The sequence below is a fragment of the Bubalus bubalis genome, chromosome 9 (genome assembly GCF_019923935.1).
Source record: "Bubalus bubalis isolate 160015118507 breed Murrah chromosome 9, NDDB_SH_1, whole genome shotgun sequence".
Taxonomy (NCBI): domain Eukaryota; kingdom Metazoa; phylum Chordata; class Mammalia; order Artiodactyla; family Bovidae; genus Bubalus; species Bubalus bubalis.
Window position 1 is genome coordinate 102576512 of NC_059165.1, and position 26126 is coordinate 102602637.

The window sequence follows — 26126 nt, forward strand, 5'->3', positions numbered from 1 at the left end:
AAAAAGTAGAGACATCACTTTGCCAACAAAGGTCCATATAGTCAAAGCTATGGGTTTTCCAGTAGTCCTATACAGATGTGAGTTGGACTATAAACAAGGCTGAACACCGAAGAATTGATTCTTTCAAACTGTGGTGTTGGAGAAGACTCTTGAGTCCCTTGGACAGCAAGATCAAACTGGTCAATCCTAAAGGAAATCAACCCTGAAAGTTCCTTGGAAGGACTGATGCTGAAGCTCCAATACTTTGGCCACCTGATGCGAAGAGCTGACTCATTGGAAAAGACCCTGATCCTGAAAGATTGAAGTAGGGGCTTGTAGAGAATGAGATGGTTAGATAACATTGCTGATTCAATGGACATGAATCCGAGCAAACTCTGGGAGATGGACAGGGGAGCCTGGCATGCTGTAGTCCATAGGGTTGCAAAGTCAGACGCAACTTAGTGACTGAACAAAACAAATGCAGTATTAAGGAATGATTAGTAGAAAAGATTCAGAGGCACCGTTTCTTGCTTACTAAGCAGTTTATTTGTTCTTAGTTCTACCATTTGACTTTTTCATAAATACCCATCTCACGTCTCCAATAAGGCTCCTTGAGAGCAGTGCACACATCTAAGTTTTGTCATGAATCAGCACCTGGTACACAACAGGTGCTCTCTTTTCTATCACCTCTTTTCTAATAACGTCCCGCTGGCCAGTGCCTTCCTAAGTGCGACAGCTCAAAGGCTTACAGGAAAACAGACCCAGCAGTACCATTTCAAAAGGGCGGTTATCTTCCAGTTCTTTTGATTACATGAAAGTGTAACTGTTGCTTACTAACCTTCAAGACATGCTAGCTTTTCTTTCTTACAGATTCAGAAACTTCCCAAGGAATATTTATCTAAAATAAAATGTTTATTCATTTTCCACAGATAGGTATCTCTATGGCAATTTATATTGATTTTCCATTCACAAGACATCAAATTTTCTTTTTAAATATATTTAAGTAAAAGTAACTCAATTTAAAGAAAAACAAGAAACCCTGAAGTAATGCAGAGGTGGGTCACAAATGAGGTAAAACATTGCAAAGGTGATTCACAAGGACTAAAAGTTGGGAAACAATGCCCCAGGCAAAATATCCTCATTCTTGAGGGTAAGTAGGTGTGCTTCCAGTGGTTCACGTGAATTCTCCAGGCCTTTGAGAATTCACTGACGTGACAGAATCAAACCACGTTACCAAGATTCTGCTGCCTCTTGTGAAGGAGGACCACACACCACACAGTGCACCACAAAAGCAGAGATTAAAAACCGAAGCCCAAGTAAATTCTTGAAACTTTAACAAAAACAGTAAAAGCTCTATAAAGCAAGATACATCCTAGTATCGAACTGCCCCCAGACCAAAAAATAAAAAGGGGTGCATTCAGCCAGTGGCTGTATTTAACAAGCAAAGTATCAGCAAGGTCTAATTATCCAACTTTTATTATTCCAACTATCATGTAAAGAGAGATGTCACAGCCACTTGGGGGAATGTACAACTTTTACAGCCTTCACACCAAGGCAGAAAGCCACACGACTCTGTGAGACAAGCCTGTGAGGTACACTTTTTTGAAGGAAATGGCTGTGTCTCTTCGCCAAAATAATATTCCAGTATCACATACCCTAGTACTACTTACAAACCAAAGGAGAGAGAATATGCATTATATAACATATCCCTTGAAACAGGGAAAGAAGGATCATTCTGTGGGAACAGCATCTTTGGACTCTGCATCAGTCTGTTCCACTGTGGCTTCTGCAGCAGCTGTGGCTGTCACGGTGCTTTCTGACTCTGCCGCCATGGCCTCCACTTCGACTCCAGCCTCTGCAGCTTCACCTGCAGCTTCTGCGTCAGTGCTGCCCTTCCCGGGCGCCACTCTGCAGGGAGTCTCTGCTTCGGGATGGGGACTACTGGTGGCTCCGGCCGTGTCTGTGGGGCCGTCCCGTTCGGCTGGCATCTCCCCACTTTCTGGAGCAGGAGCTTCCTCGCCATCCACCGCCCTCACTGCTGCCGTAACCACCTCAGCCAAGACCTGGGCCACCACCTCCTCAGGGGTCTCCTCCTTATCCTCACCTCCTAAAGGCTCATCTCCTTCTATTTCTGCATCACCAGCTTCACTGGTGAAAGGGTCTTCACCCTGGCCAAGAAGAGGAAACCCAGGTTAGTGCGGTCTAAACAACTGTCCAAACGAGAGACTGAGGCTCAGGCTGCTGGGAGTTCATGTTTTCATGATGGGCAGAGTCAACAAAAGAAACATTTTAAATCACATCAAGTGAGTCCATCCTACATGTGCTCAGAAAAAACATCTCAGAAAAGCTTCACGAGCACTATTTTGCACTTGTTATTCAAGCATATAATGACGAGGAAAGGTTTAAAAAGTCATAGATATTCTTAAAAAAAAAAAAAGTCATCGATATTCTTAACCCAATTAAAAAAAAAAACCCAAAACCCCAAACCTCATTTTAACAGGAAGTTCAGGCTTTTTTTTTTTAATGTGGACCATTTTTAAAGTTTTTATTGAATCTAACACAATACTACTTCTCTTTTGTATTTTGATTTTTTGGCCACGTGGTATGTAGGATCTTAGTTCTCTGACCTGGGATCAAACAAGCATCCCTTGCATTGGAAGGCATATTGTTCATCACTGGACCACCAGGAAAAGTCCCAAGGCTCTTTCTAAAGTTTCATTTAAGCACACAGCCCAGGCATAAAGGTTACCCCCATGTGACAGTGAAGAAAATGAGACTTGCTAAACAGGACCACTAGCAGGTCAGAACATGTTTTCAAATACTGTTTAGGACTTTCCTGGCAGTCCCGTGGTTAAGACTCCTATCTTCCACTGCAGGGGATGTGCGTTCGATCCCTGGTTGGGGAAACTAAGATCCCACATACCAAAAAAATATTGGTGTGTAGAGTTCTCTGGTGGCCTCACGCTTAGGATTCTGAGCTTTCACTGCCACGGCCTGGATTCAGTCCCTGGTCGGGGAACTGAGATTCCACAAGCTATGAGGTAGGTCCAAAACGAAACCAAGTATTTAGAAGCTTGAGTTAACAGCTAACTCCAGAAACTTTAAGTCTGTCTAAGCCACAAGGTAAAACACTGACCAGTCCTGGTTCTTACACTGGTTATTTAAATTCTATCCCTTTACAGATGAAATGAATCTTCAAATACTGAAGCAATTAATAACTGAGAGGAGGGCAAACACGTCCTAGTCAGGTTATGCTGAATCTTAACTGCCAGCCCCAAACGTTGAAGTTGTGGGTCTGAGCACTTAGCAAAATGTGCTTCCGAAGGAGGAACCAGAGACTCTTCTAACCAGACTCCTCTCCAGGGTATCCTCCTCGGGACTTTTTTTGATTACTCTGCTCCTGATACCATGGCACTGCTAGCTCTTCCCTCTCCCTTGTTCCCCATCTTACTCTTGGTTGTCTCTGCCAGCAAAAATGTGTTTTAGCATCTACATGGAGAATTATCATCTACTTGGTTTTTTTGTTTTGTTGTAAGCACTTCACCATCATTTGGGTTGCTACTTTATGGAGAGACAGTCATGGTGATAGTCAGCACTACTGCACAGATTAACCAAGCAGGACCATTTCCCAGAGTTCCCAGGCAAGCAGTGAGTCTCAGGGAATGCACCGTTGTGGAATCCCCAAGCCTGATACATTCCAACATCTCTCAATTCTTCAAAAGACTCAGAAATGCTAAATACTGCACTTTGGATAGAATTCCAAACCCAGAGAGTTAGTTCATCCTCCATTTCCAAAGCTTTTCCCATCTACTGGACTCTGAAGCACAAACCTTGAGGTATTTTTCCAGCATCTTCACTATATGTCTGTTGTTCAAAACACTCTTAGCCACATGGAGACTTGTTTTCTTGAACTGTTCAGCAGCCAACTACAAAGGGAATCAAACATGAGTTTTTAAAAATGGTGTGTAGAGGAGCGAGAGAATAAACCAGCCTGGGTACACTGAGTTGTTCTGAGATTTGTCCTATGCAACTAAAATCTTTCTTCAGTATGCCAAGTCCCCAAGTGCTGGACTCCAATAATAAAAGCAAGCAAGCACTGGAGAAGAATCAGAACTGAGTCTGTGAAATAGTGGGGATAAGTCTGAGACCTTAAAAAGCGCAGGCACACCACTGATGTCCAAGTACCACACGTACAAGCAAGGAGGAAATAAAAACATTTACAGATCAGAAGCTACGTGGACTCAGTAGGGGAGAAGGCCAAGCTTTTTCTTTTCAGTTTTCTGAGTTATACTGACTTTACAAGTAAATTCTATAGGAAAAGTCTGAATGCTGCAAACATTTGACTGTTTTAGAGCCTAACTCAGATGATAATCCCTTGTTTGTACAGTGGTTTTTGTCTGGTCTTTAGTAATACCAGGAGATGATGGGCAGCCAGGTAGCTCCAATCTGGTAGTCAGGTAAACTAACCACAAAGATGCTAAACCAGGGCTTGGCAAGCTAGAGCCTGCAGGCCAGACGCGGCCACACCCATTCCCTTTACTTAAGGCCTGTGGCCATTTCTGCCCATCAGCCACAGACTTGAGGATTAACAAGTTAAGGCAGGGACCTGATGGCTTGCAAAGCTAAAAATATTTACAGTTTGACCCTTTATTAAAAAAAAAAAAAAAAAAAAAAAAAAAAACCTGCCAATACTTTGGCATTTAGCCTCAGGCCCCATCAGCTAGTAAGGATCAAACCAATCCCTGACCCTGAGTCCTCCAGACCATTCTGCTCTGAGTGGTCCTCAGCCTCAGCTGGTAAGAAATCCAGTTTTTCAGCAACTGGAGAATTTACTCATATGACTTACAGGGAATATTCTCAACCCGGGAAAATTTCCAGCTACTGTGTTTAGTCAATCTTTAGCAACACATTTTCCTCACATTTTAATAGAAACTGGGGTGCATGTTACAATCACTTCATGAAATGATGGACTTGATGGAGTATGGCAAAAGCCCCTAAAGATGTTACCTTCCACATGAGACACACACAGTGCTGAAGCCCTCGCACTGCAGCCAGGATGCTTGGCCCACCCCACACCAGGGGGGCACTCACCCGGCGATTGTGATTGTGGTCGACAGAGTGCAGGTGCCGCTGGAGGAGCTGGGGCTGCGCCGGGATCAGCATGTCACAGGCCAGGCAGTGAGCAGCCTCTATTTTCTTGAAGAAGTGCTCCTGGCCAATCCCTGTTGACAACACCCCAGTCTTGTGGGATTTGGGTCGGCATCCAAGTGATGCTTCTCTTCCACTCACTCCCCATCAGGGCTCACATTTTCTCCCCTGGCCCTAAGGATTTAGTTAGGCCAGAATCTGAGACACACATCACCTGCCCTGCAGCAGGTGCATGGAGACAGAACACAAGGCCTCCGCACCTGGGAACTTTATTTTTAACTTTTCTCATCCTTCGGTCCTTTCTCTCCATGCTAAGGAGGAAAAACATCCGAGTGCTTAAATAGCACCCCAATAAGCTGCCTGTAGAGCTGTCATCTACCTTAGGCCACACACGAAGGTCTCCTTCCCCTGCTAAGCGCCCCTCCCATTTGTCTTCACTTTGTCACATTTTCAGCCCCTCTGACCTGGGCTCTATGATCTGGACTAACACCCACCCTCCACCTCAGATCGTAACTCACCTTTGAAAGGATCTGGTTTTGGTTTTGTACTTTCCTTCTCCATCAGTTCCTGCCGCCGTTTCTCAATTTTCTTATTCCTGTTTATAATGTATTCCTAGAGAGGTTGGGAGATGCACCAAATGAAATGAGGGGACATGGCGCATGTGGGTATTTTTTCAACTGCACCAGAGGCAGCTCACCAAGGGTGGCTGCCAAGCCCACGGTGGGTGGTGACAGCCTTATCTCAGCTGCTCTCAGGACTGGAAGACAGCCATCAGAGCAGCTCCATGGGCAGAATTAATGCGAACTACAATGAGTGGAGCTCTCACTGTCCTTCTGCCTCAGGGATCTGCACACTGCTATTCTGGAAAAAGAAGTCTTGACCTAGTTTAGGCTTCCCTTCTCTGCGAGGGATCCAACACCTGCAGGATCACTGGGACACGCCGTGATGGAGGCTGAGTGTGATTTACCTGGAGGAATTCCACCGTCTTGTCAGGCAGCTTGGTACTTATAAAGCGCAGTGTCTCTTTGTGAAACTTGCTTTGCAAATGCTTCTGGATTTCTTCATCTTCAAAGCTACGGAACTTGCACACGGAACAGGCAAACTGAATCCTGGAGAAGGAAGACAAAACGAAAAGCGGTGCTGGAGATAACCAGCTTATCTCTGCATCAGAGTAACAGTTACTCCAAGATTCTCCATATTAAGAATCAGAGTACAACCTTGCAAGTATTTCAGGAAAATGATTCCTGTAGCACTTTACTACCATACCACTTTTTTTGGCCCAAAGAGGTGGAGATTTTTCAGAACTGTGGATTCCCTAAGTCTCTAGCCCATTGTTCTGGGGACCTAGAACCCAACTCCATAGCTTCTCAGACGTTTCTTTCTGCAGCCACTTGGAAGATACAAGACAACTGACCCCATTTAGTACCACAGAATTCCTGATGATCTCACAAAATTCAAAACTCACATGATCTCAGTTCTCCAATGGGACTCAACAGAAGGACACATGATACCTAAGGATGAAAACTGAGGTTTCTTTGTTGTGTGCTTTCAAAATCTCACCAGATACATACATGCCGTGTGACAAGGGGAGAGCACCCTACAGACAGACTCCCAAACCCCCAGAGCTGGGTGTTGCTTCCCTCAGCTCTGCTCCTCATGGGTCTAAGAGCAGAGGCCCTGTGCCACTCAGGAATGCTCCTCTGACAAATCAGAGTTCTGCTGGACAAGTGCCACAAGACACCCTTGCCTTTGCAGATACCCCCAAAGAGGAGTGAAGAGGAAAATCTCCTGGGCCCTGTGTGCACAACTGTCAGGAAGCCACCAAAGAAATACAGGGTTCCCGGTTCTCTGCTGCATCTTGACCTCCCCTGTGACAGCTTCTCCAATTTTTTTGAGGATCATTAGTCACTAGGGCAGTGTAAGTGAAAGTGGCTCAGTCGTGTCTGACTGTTTGCGACCCCATGGACTGTCCCTGGAATTCTCCAGGCCAGAATACTGGAGTGGGTAGTCTTTCCCTCTCCAGGGGATCTTCCCAACCCAGGGATCAAACCCAGGTCTCCTGCATTGTGGGCGGATTCTTTACCAGCTGAGCCACAAGGGAAGCCCAGGGCAGTCTAAAGATTCCTTTAAAATTAATCTCAGTTCCCACGTGGCATGAAAACAGATCTAGAATGACCGTCATTTTTATTCACCTGTTTAAAGATAAGATTTCAGTGAATTCTGTAATACTTGGAACTCCTCCTACCCCGCTTTCCAGCCTCTACTGTTTGCTCTTTTGCTAAGTGTTACTTGCACAGGAAAACCATTATCCCCATTTGAGCCTTAAGGGCAAGGATTTCCTCTCAAGTCTTCAAGAGAACCTGCGCACAGGGAAGTAGCCAGCTTGGTCAAGGCCTCATCAACCATGTACTCCAGTGGTTTATGAGTAGAGGTGCAGTGTGCTCACACCAATGCCCTTTGCGGTTTGCACTGCTGCTTTTAAATCTTGAAGTTTGACTTCTATACATGTCAAACTCCACAAGTGGTTTGGATTTATATGGACAAGGCACCCAGAACACCTTGGCAGTTTGGCTAAATACACTTCATCTGTCTGGGATGACAGCCAAGAGACAAGGGAACTCCTTACAGGCCTACAGGAGGGCAAGCAACACCAGCAAGGATAAGACTCAGTATGTTTCCCAAGTTTTGTCTCCCATCGACCTGACAAGGCTTTCCTGACACACACCCAGAGTCAGATGGTAGGCTGCTGGACTGGAAAAGCAAGATAGGGAAGGACACAGACAGCAGGTGGGCCGTAGTATGAGTGGGGTGGGCAGGCCGTGTCTCCCCAGCTCATCCCAACCTTATCAGGCCCTGAGGGGTGGGTGGGAGGGTTGGAAATGAGGTGACCAGGCCCCTCACCTCTAACACTACAGAGTGAAGACAGATGTGCTCAGGAGAGCCTTGACTGTGCTCACCTCATCTGCCTCCTCACCTGTCAGCTGCTCGGTCTCGCATCCTGTCTCTCCTCCTCTGCTTTTCCCTTCTCTTCTTCACTTCATCATCTTCATCGTCCTTCTCTCCTGCAACAGAGAAGTCCCTTCCAGACCCTCTGAGGCACCTGTAGAGGTGCTGAGCACCAGGGCTTTGACGGGGGCCACAGCTGTGCCACCATACCCCATGCCCTGCTGCGCCCTCCACGCATGGCAGGGTCAGGACACCCTGAGGCAGCAAGGGCTGTCAAAGGCTCCCAAAAGGAGTAGGCCTTTGATGAGAACCCTGAGCAGTTCCCAGGGGAGTCACGTCACTCCCCACCAGGGCCTGATAAAGTTGGGATGGGCCAGGGACACGGCCCGCCCACCCCACTCAAACTACGGCCCACTTGCTCTGTCCTTCCCTATCTTGCTTTTCCAGTCTAGCACCCTACCATTGGGTCTTCTCCCAATGTTACTTAAGGAGACAGAAGCGATTCTCCCCAGGCAGCAGCTGGACGGCCTCTGAGAGTGACGCCAGCCACTCTGCCGCCCTCCGTCCCGCCGCCAGGTGGGCTATGACAGCCGTCCTGCCGGCCTCCTCTGAGCTAGGGCCTCAGCAGGTCTGACAATCCCTGCTGGCCCAGACTCTACCTCCCACTCACAAGAACCATCAATCTCTGGCTTTCCCAGCGATATGCAGGAAGCAATCCCAGAAATAAAAATGGGAAGAGACCAAACGGTCCTCTGTCCACCCCATGGGGCCAGCGCGGGAGCTCCGGAGAGAGCAGTGCATCCCAGAGGTGCAGCCTGGGCCAGGCCGCCTCGCCGTGGCTCAGGGCCAGGGCCGGACGCTGAAACAAGGTTGGATAAGCATCTGAACTGTAACCCCTACCCCTGATGCCAGTCACGAGACTGTCCCACGAAGATGGCGACCGGCGTGCGCTGCTCAGAAGCCTCTCAAAAGGGCGTGTGGGATTTTTGGCAAGAGGTCACTGCCTGAAACTATTACTGCTGTTTAATAGCAAAGTCATCCCGGGTAGGCAGCAGGACCTGTGCGCAATAAACATGTCACCTTTGCTTTAGCATTTACCCCGCTGCACGAGCCGCTAAATGCTCTGTGGTCCCATGCTATGGATGTAATTGCTTCAATAAACAGGGCAGGAGGACCTCAGAGGGTTGGCTAAACCTGAACATGTAAGAGAAGGAGCATCTAAGTCAGGGCCTTCATAATTAATGGGAGCAGCCTGTGCGAAACCAGCTATGGACATACCCACGGGAACAGGAGAGAAACAAGTGGCCACCTCTCCACGCCCCTCCTAAAGGGCTCAACGTTCCTCTGTTCTTGCCACTCATTTGGGACTCTTAAGTCTCTCACACTGGAACTGTGCTGGGGCCTGCTGAGCAGTGCCTGCCTCTGGAGGATCCAGGCCCCCCCACCCCCTGCGCCCCTCCCAGGCAGGCATCTGATCTCTGCCCCACACTGTGCCAGTGTCCCCACCACAGAGGCCAGAAGCATGGCCCTGGCCTGGCAAGCAAGGGGGCTGTGGACAGAATGAAGCCCAGGAGCAAACAGTACAGGGACCTGCACTGCCCAAAGGGGGAACAGAGAAGACAGGCTGGAGGGTGCCTTTTCTCTTCTCTCTTGCATTTCTGAGACTCTCTCCTCCCTACCACTTCAAGCTACTGCAGATACCCAGCGATGAGTTCCCCCTGCCTCCAGGGCCTGCACTGAGTGAGGCAAACAGACCCATTTCCAGCAAGTGTTGCTGCAAACACCAAGGCAAAGCCTCAGAGTGAGTGGCAAGGCCAAGGCCCACCTGGCAGCCATGGCCCCTCTTCTGCCCTGAGCCTCCAGCCCCTCCTCCAACCTTGCTCAGAAGCCCAGCTCGGCTGGGCATCAGGCAGTGAGTACAGGGCAGCTGGGCAGACACAAGAAAGCTCAAAGGGATGCTGGGGGATGCCTACCTCTCTGTCTCCCGGAGTCAAAGGATTCGTCCTCCTGAAAAAGGGCACAAAGGCACACTGTGAGGTAGAATTTTTCGAGCTCTCCACAAGCAGCCAAGCTCCCTGCCACCAAGAACACAGCCACAGCGCATCAGGACAAGTCCCAGGGCCTCGGGACGGGGCCTGAGCATCCTGCCACTAGTCCTGCTTGCCTTCTGAGGCTCTGTGCTAACTAACTTACTTGCTTTTTTTAAATTAAAGACACAGACTGGCTTTCAGTTTTTTCTAAAGCTAGAGAACTACTGCTGCTGCTGCTAAGTCACTTCAGTCGTGTCCGACTCTGTGTGACCCCATGGACGGCAGCCTACCAGGCTCCTACCTCTGGCAAATGCACAGCTCTGCACATGGGAATACCAAAAGTTCATCCATCAACAATGTCAAGAGCCCCCGATTTGTAGAAAAAGCTAGTCCTAGCACTCTTTCCTGAAAATGGGCTTTATGACATTTCCCAGCTACATTTACATCTACCAAAGATGATAACAAGTCAGGTATAGATTAAAAACTCATGTAACTGAACCCAGTCCTTAGACATCAAGCTGATATACAGATCTATCAGCAGGTATACAGAAATTCCCAGACTCAACATCTAAACAACCTAGACAAGGGACAAGCAAGACAATCAGAGGAGCTGAAAAGTCACTGTACCCAGGGCCTTCCTCCCCGCCCCTAAGCTCATCTGATCATCAGAAGCCCCGGGATGAAGCTTCACATGCCCAGATTTCCTGTCCTGCCCCAGACTTGGATCAGAGTTTGCAGGAGGCGACAAAGGCTTGCACCCCAGGTACTTGTGCCTGGTCCTGGCTAAGAGCCAGCCTCCGACACCCATCTCCCATGACTGGTTTTAGGAGCTGAAGGACAGGGATACAACTCAGCACCAGCACAGAGTTGGTAAGCAAATGAGTCTTCAGTGTCTATTTGAAAGCCTCAGCCTACGTGGCCACTGCAGTTACCATGTGGCAGCCAGGCACATCACTGTGAGGGCCTAGGAATGGCTGGGGAGAGGGCTGGGAACGTTTTCAGGAAAACAAGGTTTGTTTCAAGTGGAAAACTCTCAGAAACCGAGCTGCAAGTCTGATTATTAAATTGACTCATAAGGTGGAGTTGAATCTACCACAGCAGCTGTTCCTGCCTCTCTGTGAGGAAGACACTAAAGGAAGACATGCCACACTAGAGACACTGGAGGTTGATCGGTAAAGGCGAACTTACACCCCTGAATTCTTCATCTCCTGATCGGAAGTCACCAGCTCCATCATCTACCAAACACAAAGGAATAAAGAAAGTCAGCCCCTGGCAGCGGGCCCACTCCCTGTTTTCACTTCCCAAACTCACTGTCCAGAGTGACTGCGCTCATCCTGGCTACAGTGGGGACTGTGGCAGTGCGAGTGACACACGTCAGTGAGTTCCCCTGTGTGCGCTGTCCAGACAGGCAGGCAGAACACCAAACATGCAGCTGACCCATCTTATACCCACCCTGGCCTACTGGCCCCAGGGCATACCGTTTTCAGAAAAATCTCCTTCACTGTCAGCTCGAGCTTGTTTGGTGTCAGGCTCGTCATAAATCTGCAGCTGCTTCCGTTTCCTGCCCAAGCTTTCTGGGCCACAGCGATTGAACCCTCTCCGCCGAGGCTACAAAGAGAAGCACACTCCCATGTATTGCTTACTCTGATGGTCCCCATTTGTCCCCAGAGCAATGAAGAACAAAGGGATTGTCAGGTCAGAGAACAAGGGCAGAAAAGGTCTTTCAGAAAGCAAAGGAAGACACCACGGTTGGAACCTCTCCCACCCTCACCCCCCCAACCAAAACACAAAAACTTTATGCTGAGTGAAAGAAGCTGGACACAAAAGGCCACGTATTACATGACTGCCTTCATATGAAATGTCCAGAAGGACATCTAGAGAGACAAAAGCTAGATTAGCTGTTGCCATGCATTGAGGGAGAGAAGAGGAAACGACAGGTTTCTTTCTGGGATGATGGAAACACTCTTAATTACATAATAGTGAAAAGTGAAGGTTGCACAACTCTGTACATTTTCACTAGAAGTTGAACTGCACTTTAAAAAAGTGACGTAAGGTCTCGTAAGATCTCTAAAATACTTTAAAGATAAATATATAAAAAAAAACACAAACAAGGCAGGTTAGAACTTGGCAAAGGCTTACCTGATCTCTTATCCGGGTCTGTGACCGGCCACATCCGTAGGGCACAGAGTTGTCATAACCACCTGCCCCCTGCATGCCCATCATGCCAAAGTCAGGGGCCATGGACTGGGAAAAGAGGGAAGGTGGGGGCCTGCTGGGGGAGGGGCCTCCAAGGCCCCGCCCACCCACATAGTTCATCTCTGTCCACGGAGTAGAAAGAGGCTCAGAGGCGGCTGCAGGTGTCATGAAGGGGTCACCGCGCATAAATGTGCTGGGGTTGCTCCGGTCCTGGAAGCGGCCCTGGCCGCGACCCCGCATGAAGCCATCGAGGGAGCCCCGCTCACGGGTTGGGTCCCGGCAGTCACTGTACTGACCACCAAAGCCACCATTGCGGTTGGGCCCCAGGTCAAAGTCATAGTCGTAGCTGTAGCTGGGGCGGTAGGGATTGTGCTCAGGCAGGCAAGGCCTGGAATCATAGGACTCAAACGACTGGAAGCGAAAGGAGCTGCAAAGAAAGCACAACCCATCACCACACTCTCCAGGCACGATCTCAACGCCTCCTGCAAAGCACACCTCCCTACATTCAGAGCAGCAAAACCAAACTGCCACGCACCCCTCTGAGATGCTCACAAAGTAAAACAGACTGAATTCCTTTGAAACACCACTGAACAAGGGGAGTGAAACCCTGGCCACAGGAACAGGGAGAAGATGCTGGGTGCCTGATGCAGAAGTAAGGGGTCTTACATAGTTGTGCTAACGGGCATGCCCTAAGGCCCACCACCCAGGAAACCAGCAAGCCCTACCAAATGCCTCTGCCCCAACAAAGGCTCAACTTATCTGCTCTACACTGAGGAGGGAGCTGGGGAAGAGCCCTCCCAGGATGAGCAGGTGCCCACTCCCTCTATACAAAGCGGGGCACATGGGACCCCCGGGAAGGACTCAGGTCTATAATCACCTCTCCCGGTCCTGCACGCCCTCCCCACCGCTGCTGCTCCCGCCCCTTCCTCCTTCCTTGGACATCATGTCCAAACGCTGGTTGATCTTGGCGATGAGGGAGTCAGAACTGTCAGTGCATGGTTCTGGGCCGTAAGCAGCCATGTGCATGGCAGGGCCCCCAGGCGCCAGGCCGTCACTGGCCTTGGTGGCCTCCCATGAGGCTGGGCCGTAGCTGTAAGTTGCTCCCGTGGTGACGCTGGTGTTCTGGGCACCATAGTAATTGTAGTTTTCATAACCTGATGGAGGGAGGAAGAGCTAAGTCAGATCTCAGCAGCTACAAGACCAGTCCCTGGGGGACAAGTCAGGCAAGGAGCACCCACCACCTGTAAGAAGGAAAAGGGTCCTGGGATCAAGGGCTGCTGCCCCTGCCCCGGCACTGCACACGTCACCTGCCAGCAGGCGGCAGGAGGGCACGGCCTCAACTCTGAGCAGTAGGTTTTTTATACCGAATCATAGGACTTGCTTCTCATCCAAAGCCAGAGAGCCCAGGAGCTGGCAGTTGGAAGACTGATGGACCCACCAAAGAGCAGACCACCACCACAACCCTCCCTACCTGCTACCTCCAGCAAGCTCCCTCGGAGGCCTGCCCCCAGCACGCCCCCGTATCTCAGACCCAGTCTGCTGAGCCTTCAGGACAACCGTGAGCACACCAAGGATGGGAGATGGGGGTCCCTGCACCCCAGCCCCTCTAGGTAGCTGGTCAGAGGCCTACTCATCCACCCACAGACCCCTAGAAGGGCTTACCTTGCCAGCTGGCCACACCAGTTCCATATGTACCTTAAATTAGAAGAAACAAAAACATACAAGATGTTGGTTTACAAAACGAAGGCATGTAAGACGTAGTTCCACACCCCAACCCCAGCCCCAGCCCAGACACTGAAGGACGGTCGCCACCTCACTCCACCATCCACAGGGCCAGAGCCGGGGGTGGCCAGGTCAGTGCTGCAAGGAGGCCCCCTTGGTTGCCCACTGAGGTCAGGAAAGGTGCGGTCCACTAGCTGTAAAACTCACTTCCTACAGAAATGCTCAGCTAAGCATAACCAGGGCATCTCTCCTAAGTAAGCTATCCTTTAGTGCAACAGAAAGGACACTACAGTCTTTTCCAGGAAGCTTGTCCAGCGTGGGCCAGCAGTGAAGAGGCTGCCAGGCCAGGTCCCCAGGCAGAGCTGTTCTTAAGTGCCAGTTTTCACCCGGCGCCAGATCTAAGGCACCGCCAACAGCACGGAGTGCACTGGTGGAGAATCATGTCCCCAGCTCAACTGAGCAGGGGACATCGTGTGCCTGAGCAACACAGAAGGCCTCCTGCTGGGAAACTAGGTGATGGGTGGAAAAGTGACTCAAAAGCGACCCTGCTGCCAGTGGGGCAAGGGCCAAGTCCCAGGCTCAGAAAACAAAGGAAACCTTCAACCAATCCCCTGGAACAAATGCTGGCAAAAAGCAGAAAACCTCGCCTACCAGAGAGCACATTCTAGTTCTTCAAACACACTAAGTACCATGATGGGGACTCCTGAGCAGGGTCCATGGACGGGCCCAGGGCCAAATCTAGTCCACAGCCCTGTTTTTGTAGGGCCCACAAGCTAAGAATGGGTTTTATGTTTTTAAACGGTTGGGGAACAAACAAACAAAAAGAGTCGAAATAATACTCCATAAAATGCAAATTCTGACAAAGGACACATTTTCATATCTGTCAAAACTCACAAAACTGTAACAGAGTAAAAACTAATGTGCACTATAGACCATACATTGTATGAACACTGGCTTATAAACTGTAACACATTCTGCTAACTATAATAATAAGGGGAATTGTGCCTGGGTCGAAGATAGGCTGTGGGTGTGCATATGAAGTTCTACATTACTACCTGATCAATCCCGTAAGTCTACAACTACTGAAAAGTATTATTTATAAAAATCTTTGGTTATACCCTCAACTATTGACTTAAGATAGAACAACAAAAATTGTTGAAGACTGTTTGATGACATAATGGAAATCACATGGTATGCAAATCTCAGTGTCTTTATGTAAACATTATGGGCACACAGTCCTACCTGCTTGTTTATAAACTGTCTATGGTGGCTTCTGCACTATAGAGACCGTGTAGCCTGCAAAGTCAAAAAATTTACTACCTGGCCCTTTACAAAAAAGGCTTCCTGGTTCCAGCTATGTTCATGCTAGTGCTGGCGGGGGGTAGCCCATGCCTCCCTGACAAGCAGGTCTCACTTACCCTGGGTGTTTGTAGGTCCAGCACTCCACGCCCCATAACCTGTGAACATATTTGTGAGTTACAGTCATATCTGTCACACCAGAGAACAAGCGCTTCTGAGGAGCATAAAGGAATCTCCTTGAAGGAGATGTGCCAGCCTTACAGGAAGGCAGCACAACCACAACAATGCCCCGCTGCCATCCCACAGCTGGCTTTTGCATTATCACACTCCACCTGCCTGAGGTCAAAGCAGAAAAAAGAGGAGGCGGATGGGCCTCTGCGCCAGTTTGGTCCATCGCCTGCTGAGGGACCTTGACCTAAGCCTCAACCTACAACTGAGGAAGACACAGGACTAGCTACCAGCTCACTCACCATTAGGACACAGTCCCCACCCCCAGCCCCCTCAAGCAGCCATAAGAACCTCATAACTGGGAACAAACTTTGATTATCTGGAGCCAACAGCTGTGCCTCTGTAGGCCTCGCTTCTTTTGACTCTGAACTCTCCAGTGCTCCCCTGGGCCTTGAAGTCCCAGGGCTTCAGCCTGGTCCTGAGGCATCAGATGGCATTCCTCTGTGGTGACTCCCCCAGCCCCTCCGGAAATCCCATGATAGCATCTATCTGGTCCCTCTTCATCTGTGTCTCCAGCCTGGCACTGAGCTGGGCACAGGTAACCATTCACACCTGCTAAATGACTTCACCTCTGCAAAGCCTCCTCTCTCTCAAATACCTCCCTTCTCTCCTACAGGACTGGAGTTGCTGCTGCTGCTGCTAAGTCGCTTCAGTCGTGTCTGACTCTGTGCCACCCCATAGAAGGCAGCCCACCAGGCTCCCCTGTCCCTGGGATTCTCCAGGCAAGAACACTGGAGTGGGTTGCCATTTCCTTCTCCAATGCATGAAAGTGAAAAGTCAAAGTGAAGTCGCTCAGTCGTGTCCGACTCTTAGCGACCCCATGGACTGCAGCCCACCAGGCTCCTCCGTCCATGGGATTTTCCAGCAAGAGTACTGGAGTGGGGTGCCACTGCCTTCTCCGACCAGGACTGGAGTAGGAAATGGCAACTCATTCCGGTACTCTTGCCTGGAAAATCCCATGGACAGAAAAGTCTGGTGGACTGCAGTTCATGGGGTTGCAAGAGCTGGACGTGAGTTAGCAACTGAGCACAAATGTTCTTACCAAGACAATCCAAACCATTAGATGAACGCCTACTGTATGCCCACACGAGACTGACACTCAGCTGGTGATCCCAGAATGCCATTCAGAGGGAGGTAGGGAGCTAAGGCTCAGACGTTATGGGACTTGAACTGAAGTCACCCTGCTGAAGGTTATCTCCCGTTACACAGATTTCCACGTCTATGCAGCAGAAAAGCAGAGTAGTGATTCTAATAGCAAATGACCAATTCTGTGGCACTGGTCTAACTAAGAAGCATAAACCGTTCACATAACCTCAAGACCCTTGAAATAGGTACTGTTCACTCTGTTGTACACAGGAGTTCCAGAGTATAAGTCACTTGCCCAAGAACATGTTAAGGAGCAGGAAGAGGAGGACCTGGACCCAGATAGAGGTGCCTCCGCTGGCCAAGGAGCAACTCTTAAACCGCAACAAATCTTAAGAAATAAACAATTCTAGGTGGAAAAGCTACAAAAGGATTCTGGGAGGCCGCTGCACTTAAACTGAGTCTGAAAAGGTTTTTTGGTAGGTAGGAAGGGGAGCAGGGTGTAACCCTTCTAAGCTATGAGCACAGGTAAGGCAGGATTATTACTAGCTGAAAAATCTGGTTAGCAAAGCAGGCAAAGAATGGTGAGATCCAGTCAGACTGCAGAAAAGACCGGAGAACCAGGCTGAACCACTCAACGACCTTGGAGCCACCCAAGCACACCAGGACACCAGGACCTTTCTGCTTCTCTGCAATTTCAGCTGCTGGCCTCCTGCTAATGCTGCCCTTTCAAAACACGCGCCTTCCCTGAGGCAGCCAAGATCTGATCGCCCGTGTCTGAACCTCACAAGCCCGGACAGAGATCCGCGCCGGGTCAAGCCCAGTCCTGCATATTCCAACTGTTCCCTGCAGGTAAACGCGGCTTCCAGCACGCAGCAAAGGCCTCCTAGGAGGCTCAGATTCCAGACACAGAGCAGGTCGCTCGAGGTCCGTCCTGCCGCAGGCCCTGAAATCCAAGTGGGTAAAGGGCACTCTCCGCCTCACACAGCCCCTCTGGCGTCTCCAGGCCACCATAGAAGACAACCTTTAGGAGAACCACCGTCTGTCACGACCCCAGAGCAAATCGAGTTTCCAGGCTTTGATCAAGAAGGTACCCCGCATCTGACCCTCAGTATCTTGTCCCAGATGTGCTTGAGCCAGGTCCGCGACAGGCGCCCAGTGAGGAGGCGGCACTAGGTCCTGCTGCTCTGCACCGCCCGGCTGGCGGCAAGGGGTCGGAATCTGCGCAGCCCACACGGCCTTCGGGACCAGCGTCCCAGGCCTCCTGTGCCGCACGGAGGCCCCAGCCAATCCCGCAGGTTCCCAGACAGGCAGGCACGACAGCCCTGGAAGAGGCAGCGGTCCCGTCTCGGTCCAGGCCATAGACCCCGTGCCCCACGAGCTCCCGTCATAGCTCCGCCTCTCGGCGCCGCCATTTTGTGGCGTCTTCCAAAAGGGACACCGGGCCTGCGAGCGGCCGGGTTCGGCAGGGCCCGGCCAACCCAGCCGGGGCTGAAAAACTTTAACGACCCCGACTGTCTGAAGCGCCCCCCGAAGTCCGCCCCAGCGTCGGCCCGCCGAACTCGGCCAACGTCCTCAGGCCCCGTCGGCCAATCCGCACGCAGCGCCCCGGGAACGACAGGGCCGAGGTCCAATGAGCTGCGCGCCCGCGCCTCGGCCGCCTCTCCGCAAGACCGAACTGCGGTAACCGCGCTAGGGTGTAGTCTCCGGCCCGCGGACCCCTGCACGGCGTCGAAACTGTGCCCGGACACCACCTTCCCGCCCCACCCCGCAGAGTCACCCACACCAACCTCCGTAGCCCTGATCCATGTCTTCAGCTCCGCCCGCCAAGCAGCTCCTTTTTCTAGGCTACCACAGGACGCATGCGCTCAACGCACTTCCCGCCGTCCTCTACTGGTAGACCAGGCGCATACGTCACCCCTGCTACGCGATACCATTGGTCGTAGTTCACGGCGGGCCCTCCTTTATCACCCCGGCTGGCCTTCCGGTTGTTCCGGGTCGGTGTTCGTAGCTCGCTAGTTTTCCTCCTGGCCGCTGTGCCTCACCGCTCGCAGGCGTATCCCTTCTCGCCAATGCGCAGGCGTAACCCAACAGCCCCAGGTCCCACCCGCAGACACACACAGCCCAGCGGTGAGGCCTGCACCCGCCCAGGCGGACAGTGCAGCACACAGACAAAAGACGACGACGAGGTGGGATGGGAAGAACTTTTATTAGACTCAGCTTCCAGCCTCGGCCCCGCGAGCCCCGCCCGTCCCGAGTCATGGAGCGCCTCCTCCTCCCTCCTCCTCGTCGTCGTCAGCCTCCACGTCGAGGCCCGGGATGCCTCGGATCTGGCGCTCCAGCGCCCCTCCCAGTAGGGGCACGGCCTCCTCGTCCTCCTCCGGTGGCAGGGGCGGGGGCGGGGACGCGGCCCCGGGTACTGGCTCTGGAGGCACTGGAGGCTGCGCCGGCGCGGCCTCTGCACCCTCCGCGACCCCGGCCGCTTCGACCAGCGCCCCCTCATCAAGGGCACCTCCCTCGGCCTCCTCTTGTTCCTTCTCCTCCTCTGGGCTGTCAGTGAAAGGGTTCTCACCCTGCGGAGAGGGGCACGACATGAAGAAAGGGAGAACCCGCAGGGTCACGGCTGGGGACTGGGCCGGCGTACCAGGGGCGTGCACCTCACCTTCAGATAGCGCTCCAGCTTCTTACTGATTAGCTTGTTGTTTAGGATGCTGCGAGCCACCATGAGCGAGGACTTCTTAGACTGCTCCATCATGAGCTGCGGGCAAGGCAGGCAGGGCTGCAGAGGCTGACCCAGGCATTCCAAAGGAGCCTCCAACCCTCACACTGCCGGGTCGGGTAGAGCCCACACACCCGCACACCTCTCCACCTCCACCTCGGGACCCAGCACTGCCAATGACTACAACCAGACTGCGTTAGGTCCGTAAGTGGACCCTTGAGTACAAGCGTGGGTTCACTCTACAAGCATGGAGCCACGACCAGATTTGATCTTTGCTCCAATGGTCCATCTTTCCACGCCATACTTACTTTAACTGATTAAAGTCATGTCTTTACAGCTGTACTGCAGCAATCTGATTTGCTTACATAAAAATTCATAAGCAGTGAAGAAACATACTAAAAACCTAATGTGCAACTCCTAACAAGAGGGCAACTGCCCTAAAACACACACAACTCTGCAGGATAAACAGGGAGAATATAAAAGCAGGAAAAGAATGTCAAACAGTATGTTTAAGTGATACGAAAGTGTTAGTTGCTCAGTCGTCTCCGACTCTTTGCGACCCCATGGACTGTAGCCCCGTCAGGCTCCTCTGTCTATGGGATTCTCCGGACAAGAGTACCGGAGTAGGTTGCCATTCCCTTCTCCAGGGGATCTTACCCACCCAGGGACTGAAACCAGGTCTCCCACATTGCGGGCAGATTCTTTACGATCTGAGCCACCAGGGAAGCCCTTAAGTGATATACATCCTTTTAATCTGTAAGATTCCCAATTTAAAGAATTATACCCTCAAATGTAAAGGTTGAAAAGAGAGACACTTACACTCTTGGTGAGAAGCTCAAGTGTTTATTTTCTGAAAAATCATTGTGATAGAAGTCATTGGTAAAGATTCTGATGCTGTGAAAGATTGAGGGCGACAGAGGATGAGATGGTTGGATGGCATCACTTACTCAATGGACATGAGTCTGTGCAACTCCAGGAGATGGTAAAGGACAGGGAAGCCTAGCATGCTGCAGTCCATGAGGTCGCAAAGAGTTGGACATGACTGAACAATAATCAAAATTAAAAATTTCTCTCAGCAATTCCTCCCGGGAGTCTAGCCTAAATTTAAAATTGGGAACATGCAAGCACACTGGCTGCAGAGGTGAAAAATTGGAAAGCAGCTTAGTGTTCTTCAGTGGAAAAGTGGTTACGTAAACCACATGTTCACAACAACACCATGCAGTCTTAAAACAGGGCTTCTCTCTCCCCTGGCATAAGATGTGTGATGGGACAGAGTGCGGAGCATGCCAGTGTCTGGGGGGATTTACATCAAAATGCTACATGATTTTCTCCGTGCGTGCAGGCAACTCTCACTTCCATCATTAACGCAAGTAATGGTAACCCAAGTATAAAGCCATAAACAGAAAAAAAAAAAAAAAAGTAAAGCTATTTTTGGAGGGGTAGGGAAACTGACCTTTGGGACCTCTACTCAACCCTAGCCAGTTCTTTACCTCAAATTTCAGAAAATCACTTCATTTGTCTGTTTCTATTCCCTTTCCCCACCTTCATCTTTTTTTCTTTTTTACTTGGGGAAAACAGTCCTCATGTATGGTTAAAATGAAACAAGTTAAAGATGCACAAAAGAAAACTGCCTACATACTGGTTTCCCCTGGTGGGGAATAAAAGGGATAACTGGTTCTAATCACAGGTGTAGTCGCGGGTACTTTAAACTCGGGAGCACTTACAAGGCTGTAGTAGAAATGGATATCCTGTGGATATTATATGTTAAATCATGTGTTATCTGTGGAATACACACTTTCAATGTGCACACCGTTGACTACAGCTACAGAAGTGTTCCTTTAGCTGTGACTCAATTTTCTCTGGATAAGGGCAGAAACATGTCACATTCCATTATTTGTCAAGTCACCAGCTGTTTGCTTTCATCACTTTTGCCACACTCATGTTCTTTGTATTCAGGTAACTCAAGAACAAATATACAAATATGCAATAAAAGTGAACTGCTTGATATCTATTACTTCATGTATATCAAGCACAGCAATAAAACAAAAATCTCATATGTTTAAATTTCAGGGTTTTTGCTTTTGTGATTTTTTAAAAAATATACTTGTCTAACATGCAGATGCTGAAAAAAAAATAGTTAACATGGAAATAACTTGAGATGATGGCTTTGTTTAATGTCTTATGAGATTTTTATGAATAATCCAAGTATAATGTGGAATAATTTTATGAATGGAAAAAAAAACCAGGCACAATTAGGATACTACTACCTCTTACTCGCTGACACACTATCTTTCTCCCTCTAGGTGCACAGACGGACACACCAGAATGTCTCCCAACTGAGCAAACTTAACATAGTTTTCAGATTTTTGCTATAATATCCAAATTAAGAATAAACTTAAATACTTCCATGCTAGTGTTTTTAATCCTACTAAACACGTTCCCTACAGTGACAGTGCCTGAGTACTCTGCAAAACACTGCAGGCTGTGCTGCTTCCACCTGTCCTAAGACAGTGGACTTGTCCCCGCCTCTCCATCAGCATTAGCGGTTACCACTGTTGAATGTTTCTCCTGTAGGGTGAGAGAAAGGAATGTATGCTGCCTCCCGTGGCATTTCCCTGCCCACCAGCGAATCCGATATGCACACTGGGCTGTCTGTCCGGATTTCTATGAAGTCATTTCTTCCACGGTCTCTTGGTTTCCTAGCTTGTTCAGGGAAGGCTTCCTTTAATGTCAAGGTCAACAATCTTCAAAATGTTGTTCTTTTTCCCCCACATTTAAGATCGTGAGAATTTAATATATGGTATGAGGTAGGAGTCCAACTTTCCTTTCCAGAAATGTGTAAGATAAACCATTGTTTCCCCCCATCAAATTGACATGGAGGTCTACAGTCCCTTATCTGCAAATCTGAAATCCAAAAGGAAAAGTTTTTCTTCTAAAATTCATTTGGTTAAAAAAAAAAAAAAATTCATTTGGTGCTCATTATTAGCTGACATATTTTTATACCATCTTTATTTATCCTACCTAAACAAGTCACTTGAAGGGTTGTTGATGGTTTAACTGCAAGGCACTTTACCAGATTCTGCTGGGGATGTCTGCAATACTATCATGTAGCTGTTCTGAAATCTAAAAATTATTTTAAAAAACATTCAGGTTTCTGATAAGGGATCTGCAACTGACTTTAATACTGAGTTCCAAAAACAAAGCATAGAGGGCTACTTCATTAGACTCTATTCTTTAAATCACTATGCCAGTATCACTTATTTTCAATTACAATTGACTCTACATGAGTCATATATCTGTCACAGCAAGTCCCTGTACTCACTGACTGCTGTATAATTTTCCTGGCTATTAGACTTAACTCTGTCAATAGTAATATGGGAGGAACTGGTTTTTGTTTTGTTTTGCTATTAAACCTCCCATCTAAGAACTTAGTACTTCCTTCCATTCACTGAGGTCTTGCTTGTTTCATATCCTTGAATTTAAGATCCCATACCTTTCTTCTTTACATTCCCAGTTATTTCACACATTTTGTGGTTATTGTGAATAGATGTTTCCTCATTTATGTTTCTAATTGGTTATTACTATTAGAATGGATAAAAACTACTACTAATTTGAAAGTGAAAGTCTTTCAGTTGTGACTCTGCAACCCCAGACTCTGCAACTATACAGTCCATGGAATTCTCCAGGCCAGAATACTGAAGTGGGTAACCTATCCCTTCTCCAGCAGATCTTCCCAACCCCCAAATTGAACCCAGGTCTCCCACAATGCAGGCAGATTCTTTACCAGCTGAGCCACAAGGGAAGCCCAAGAATATTGGAGTGGGTAACCTATCCCTTCTCCAGCAGAGATTCCCAACCCCCGGAATCAAACCCAGGTCTCCTGTATTGCAGGTGGATTTTTCACCAGCTGAGCTATCAGCAAAGCCTACTTTTGGTATGTCCTAACCCTCTATGGAGGAGAAGGCAATGGAAACCCACTCCAGTATTCTTGCCTGGAAAATCCCATGGACGGAGGAGCCTGGTGGGCTGCAGTCCATGGGGTCGCTAAGAGTCGGACACAACTGAGCGACTTCACTTTCACTTTTCACTTTCATGCATTGCAGAAGGAGACGGCAGCCCACTCCAGTGTTCCTGCCTGGAGAATCCCAGGGATGGGGGAGCCTGGTGGGCTGCCATCTATGGGGTCGCACGGAGTCAGACATGACTGAAGCGACTTAGCAGCAGCAACCCTCTATGGGGTTGCAAAAAGTCAGACACTACTGAGTGACTTTCACATTTTTTTTTTTTCAACCCCTTACCAAATTCTATTAATTCTAAGAACACTTTTTTTTTTTTTTTTTTTGCTGGAATCATCAGCTTTTCTAGGAATATAATCACATTATTTGCACATAAACAGTTTTCATTTCCAGGACTTTATACTGATAATGTTGCTAATTTCTTATTGAACCATCCTTGTATTCCAGAAGCAAATTTTACTTATAGTGTGTTACATATTTGACTCACCACTAGATTGATAATTAGGAATATTTGGGGAATCCCTGGTGGCTCAGTGGTAAAGAATATACCTGCAATGCAGGAGATGCGGGTTTGATCCTTGGGCCGGGAAGATCCCCTGGAGAAGGAAATGGCAACCCACTCCAATATTCTTACCCGGAGAATTCCATGGACAGAAAAGGCTAGTGGGCTACAGTTCATGGGGTTGGGAAACTGTTGTATATGACTCAGCGACTAAACCACCAACCACATCAATGGATGAAAGTTTCATTTGCTTCACATCCTTGACAACATAATTTTACTTAGCACTTTTATTCTTCAATGAACTAATCTATAGTTTCATCTCATTATTATCCTTAACAGATTTTTGGAATTAAGGTTAAAAAGACTTCCTAAAGGAATTCCCTGGTGGTCCAGTGGTTCATTCACCTGCCAATGCAGGGGACATGGGTTTGATCCCTGGTCTGGGAACTAAGATCCCAAATGCCACAAGGAAACTAAGAGCATGTGCCCTAGAGCCTGTGCTTCACAACAAGAGAAGCCTGTGCAATGAGAAGCCCACGCACCGCAGCTAAGAGAATAGGCTCTGCTCATCCCAACTACAGAAAGCCCATGACCAGCAATGAAGAGGCTCTACCTCAACAAGACCCAGCACAGCCAATATATAATAATTAAAAACAACAACAGAAATAATAACAAAAAAAGGCCTCCCTCTCTACTCTGCTATCACCATTGAGGGGTGTATCTTCCCAGAAGCAGGACTGTAAACATTTCTCATCTTGTCCCTAACTGCCTGCTGCTGAGGCTAAGTTCTGGGCAAATTCAGCTGAGAGGTGGGGCTCCCTCCTATCGAGCCCCACTCATGGAATGGAAGTTTAACACCATGCATTGCTCTAACCCTGGCTTGTTTGTAAGGCAGAGGCCCCATGCCTAGAGAGGCAAACCAAACCAACTTGACCAGGGGCTACAGCTGCCTCCACACCTCTTCTCTCCTTTTTTTTTTTTTTTTTTTTAAAATATATATTTAATTGGCTACACTGGGTCTTATTTGCAGCACACAGGATCTTTAGTTGAGGCATGTAGCATCTAATTCCCCAAGAGAGTTTGAACCCGAGCCCCCTGCACTGGGAGCGCTGAGTCTTTGCACCACCAGGGAAGTCCCAAACCCTTCTCTTCTAAAGCAGCAGAGTCCAGCAGAGTCTTGTCACCACTCCTAGCTCAGAAGCCTGGACTCAGGAGTTTTGCCTGAGGGAAAGGCAGACTTTAAAACAATGAGCTCCCAAATCTCTTCCCAAAGGAACTCCTTTTTTTAAGAGTGTGGGGAGTTCAAAACTAAGGGCTCTCTCAAAACAATGGAGGGTGTGGAGAAAAGCAATTAAAAGGATGGTAGATATACCTCCCAGGTGGCATAGCAGTAAAGAATCCACCTGCCGATGCAGGAGACAGGGTTCTCAACCCTGGGTGGGAGAGATCCCCTGGAGGAGGAAATGGTAACCACTCCAGTATTCCTGCCTAGAAAATTCCGTGGACAGAGAAGCCTGGTGGGCTACAGTCCATAGCGTCACAAAGAGTCGGACACGACTGAGCGACTGAACTGAACTGAACTGAGCATGGATTTGATAAACAACACAAACTAAGCCATTGCTGTCTCCAAAAAGAACCAGTAAAACAGGTAGAAGGAGCCTCCCTAGGGTTCAGGATAAATCTCAAACAATGAATTTAATTGGATTAAAGTTATTTAATTGGATTAGGTTAATTCAGTTGGATTAAAACAATTTAATGCCTTTAGGCATTGTTGAAAACAACAGAGCTATCAGCCAACAACTTATGGAGAAGAACAGCTTGGTGCAGTATGGGAAAAAGACAAATGTGGTCCTATCAAAACTACCACCATCCCTACCACCAAAATACCACCACCACAGGCCAAGTGGCTGTGCACTTGGCCAATGGCTTCCTCTTCTGAGGTACAGTAACAGGCTCTGCGCTGTGGGAATTAAAGAGATTTCACTAAAATATTTTGACTATTCACTCAAACAAACACAGTAACAAGACCTACAGTAGGGGAGGTCTAGAACAAAGAGTTGCCAGAAGAGATTATATAAACTGTTTAGTTTCCAACAAAAAATTATGAGATGTGCAAAGGAAACTGACATTCAGGAAAACAGGCAGGCAAACGACAGAAACTGCCTGTGCCCATGGCCAGATGTCAGACTTAAAGACTTAAAAGCAGCCATTATAAATCCATTTAAAGAACTAAAAGGAAACATGCTTGAAGTACAAGG

The 26126-nt window shown here is 48.8% G+C and overlaps 2 protein-coding genes across 6 annotated transcripts in view; both read right to left on the reverse strand.

Annotated features, from left to right (window-relative positions):
• Positions 1-502: 502 nt before the first annotated feature.
• AKAP8 (A-kinase anchoring protein 8) lies at positions 503-18570 on the reverse strand. Of its 3 annotated transcripts, none has more exons than XM_006047693.4 (14): positions 18422-18570; positions 15440-15478; positions 13962-13994; positions 13177-13453; positions 12243-12726; positions 11582-11711; positions 11292-11338; positions 10047-10080; positions 8102-8189; positions 6095-6236; positions 5646-5739; positions 5071-5201; positions 3810-3905; positions 503-2147 (listed from the first exon to the last, which is right to left on the reverse strand). In XM_006047693.4, exons 1-14 carry the CDS (start codon positions 18438-18440, stop codon positions 1710-1712), a joined length of 2052 nt encoding a protein of 683 aa, XP_006047755.1. In that variant the 5' UTR covers positions 18441-18570; the 3' UTR covers positions 503-1709. The 3 variants fall into 3 exon arrangements, with proteins under 3 accessions (XP_006047755.1, XP_006047754.1, XP_006047756.1); XM_006047692.4 differs by lacking the exon at positions 18422-18570 and adding an exon at positions 17738-18344; XM_006047694.4 differs by lacking the exons at positions 503-2147; positions 3810-3905; positions 18422-18570 and adding an exon at positions 17738-18356 and having other exon boundaries at positions 5160-5301.
• Positions 18571-18821: 251 nt separating this feature from the next.
• Positions 18822-26126, reverse strand: part of AKAP8L (A-kinase anchoring protein 8 like) — a 32233-nt gene continuing 24928 nt past the window's right edge. For all 3 annotated transcript variants that reach the window (XM_006047691.3, XM_006047690.3, XM_006047689.3), the window contains 2 exons: positions 19294-19389; positions 18822-19204 (listed from right to left, as the gene is read on the reverse strand). In XM_006047691.3, the coding sequence (XP_006047753.2) occupies positions 18890-19204; positions 19294-19389 (411 nt within the window). In that variant the 3' untranslated portion in view covers positions 18822-18889. The remainder of the gene's footprint in view (positions 19205-19293; positions 19390-26126) is intronic.

Bases quoted from the DNA above. Each gene is read 5' to 3' on its own strand.
- AKAP8 (XM_006047692.4), bottom strand. From the start codon at position 17,993: ATGGCCTGGACCGAGACGGGACCGCTGCCTCTTCCAGGGCTGTCGTGC. The intron at 13,995-15,439 runs GTAAGTGAGACC...TTCTAATTTAAG, and splicing joins TGGACCTACAAACACCCAGG to GTACATATGGAACTGGTGTG. The intron at 5,202-5,645 runs GTGAGTTACGAT...TGTTGTCAACAG, and splicing joins AAAACCAGATCCTTTCAAAG to GGATTGGCCAGGAGCACTTC.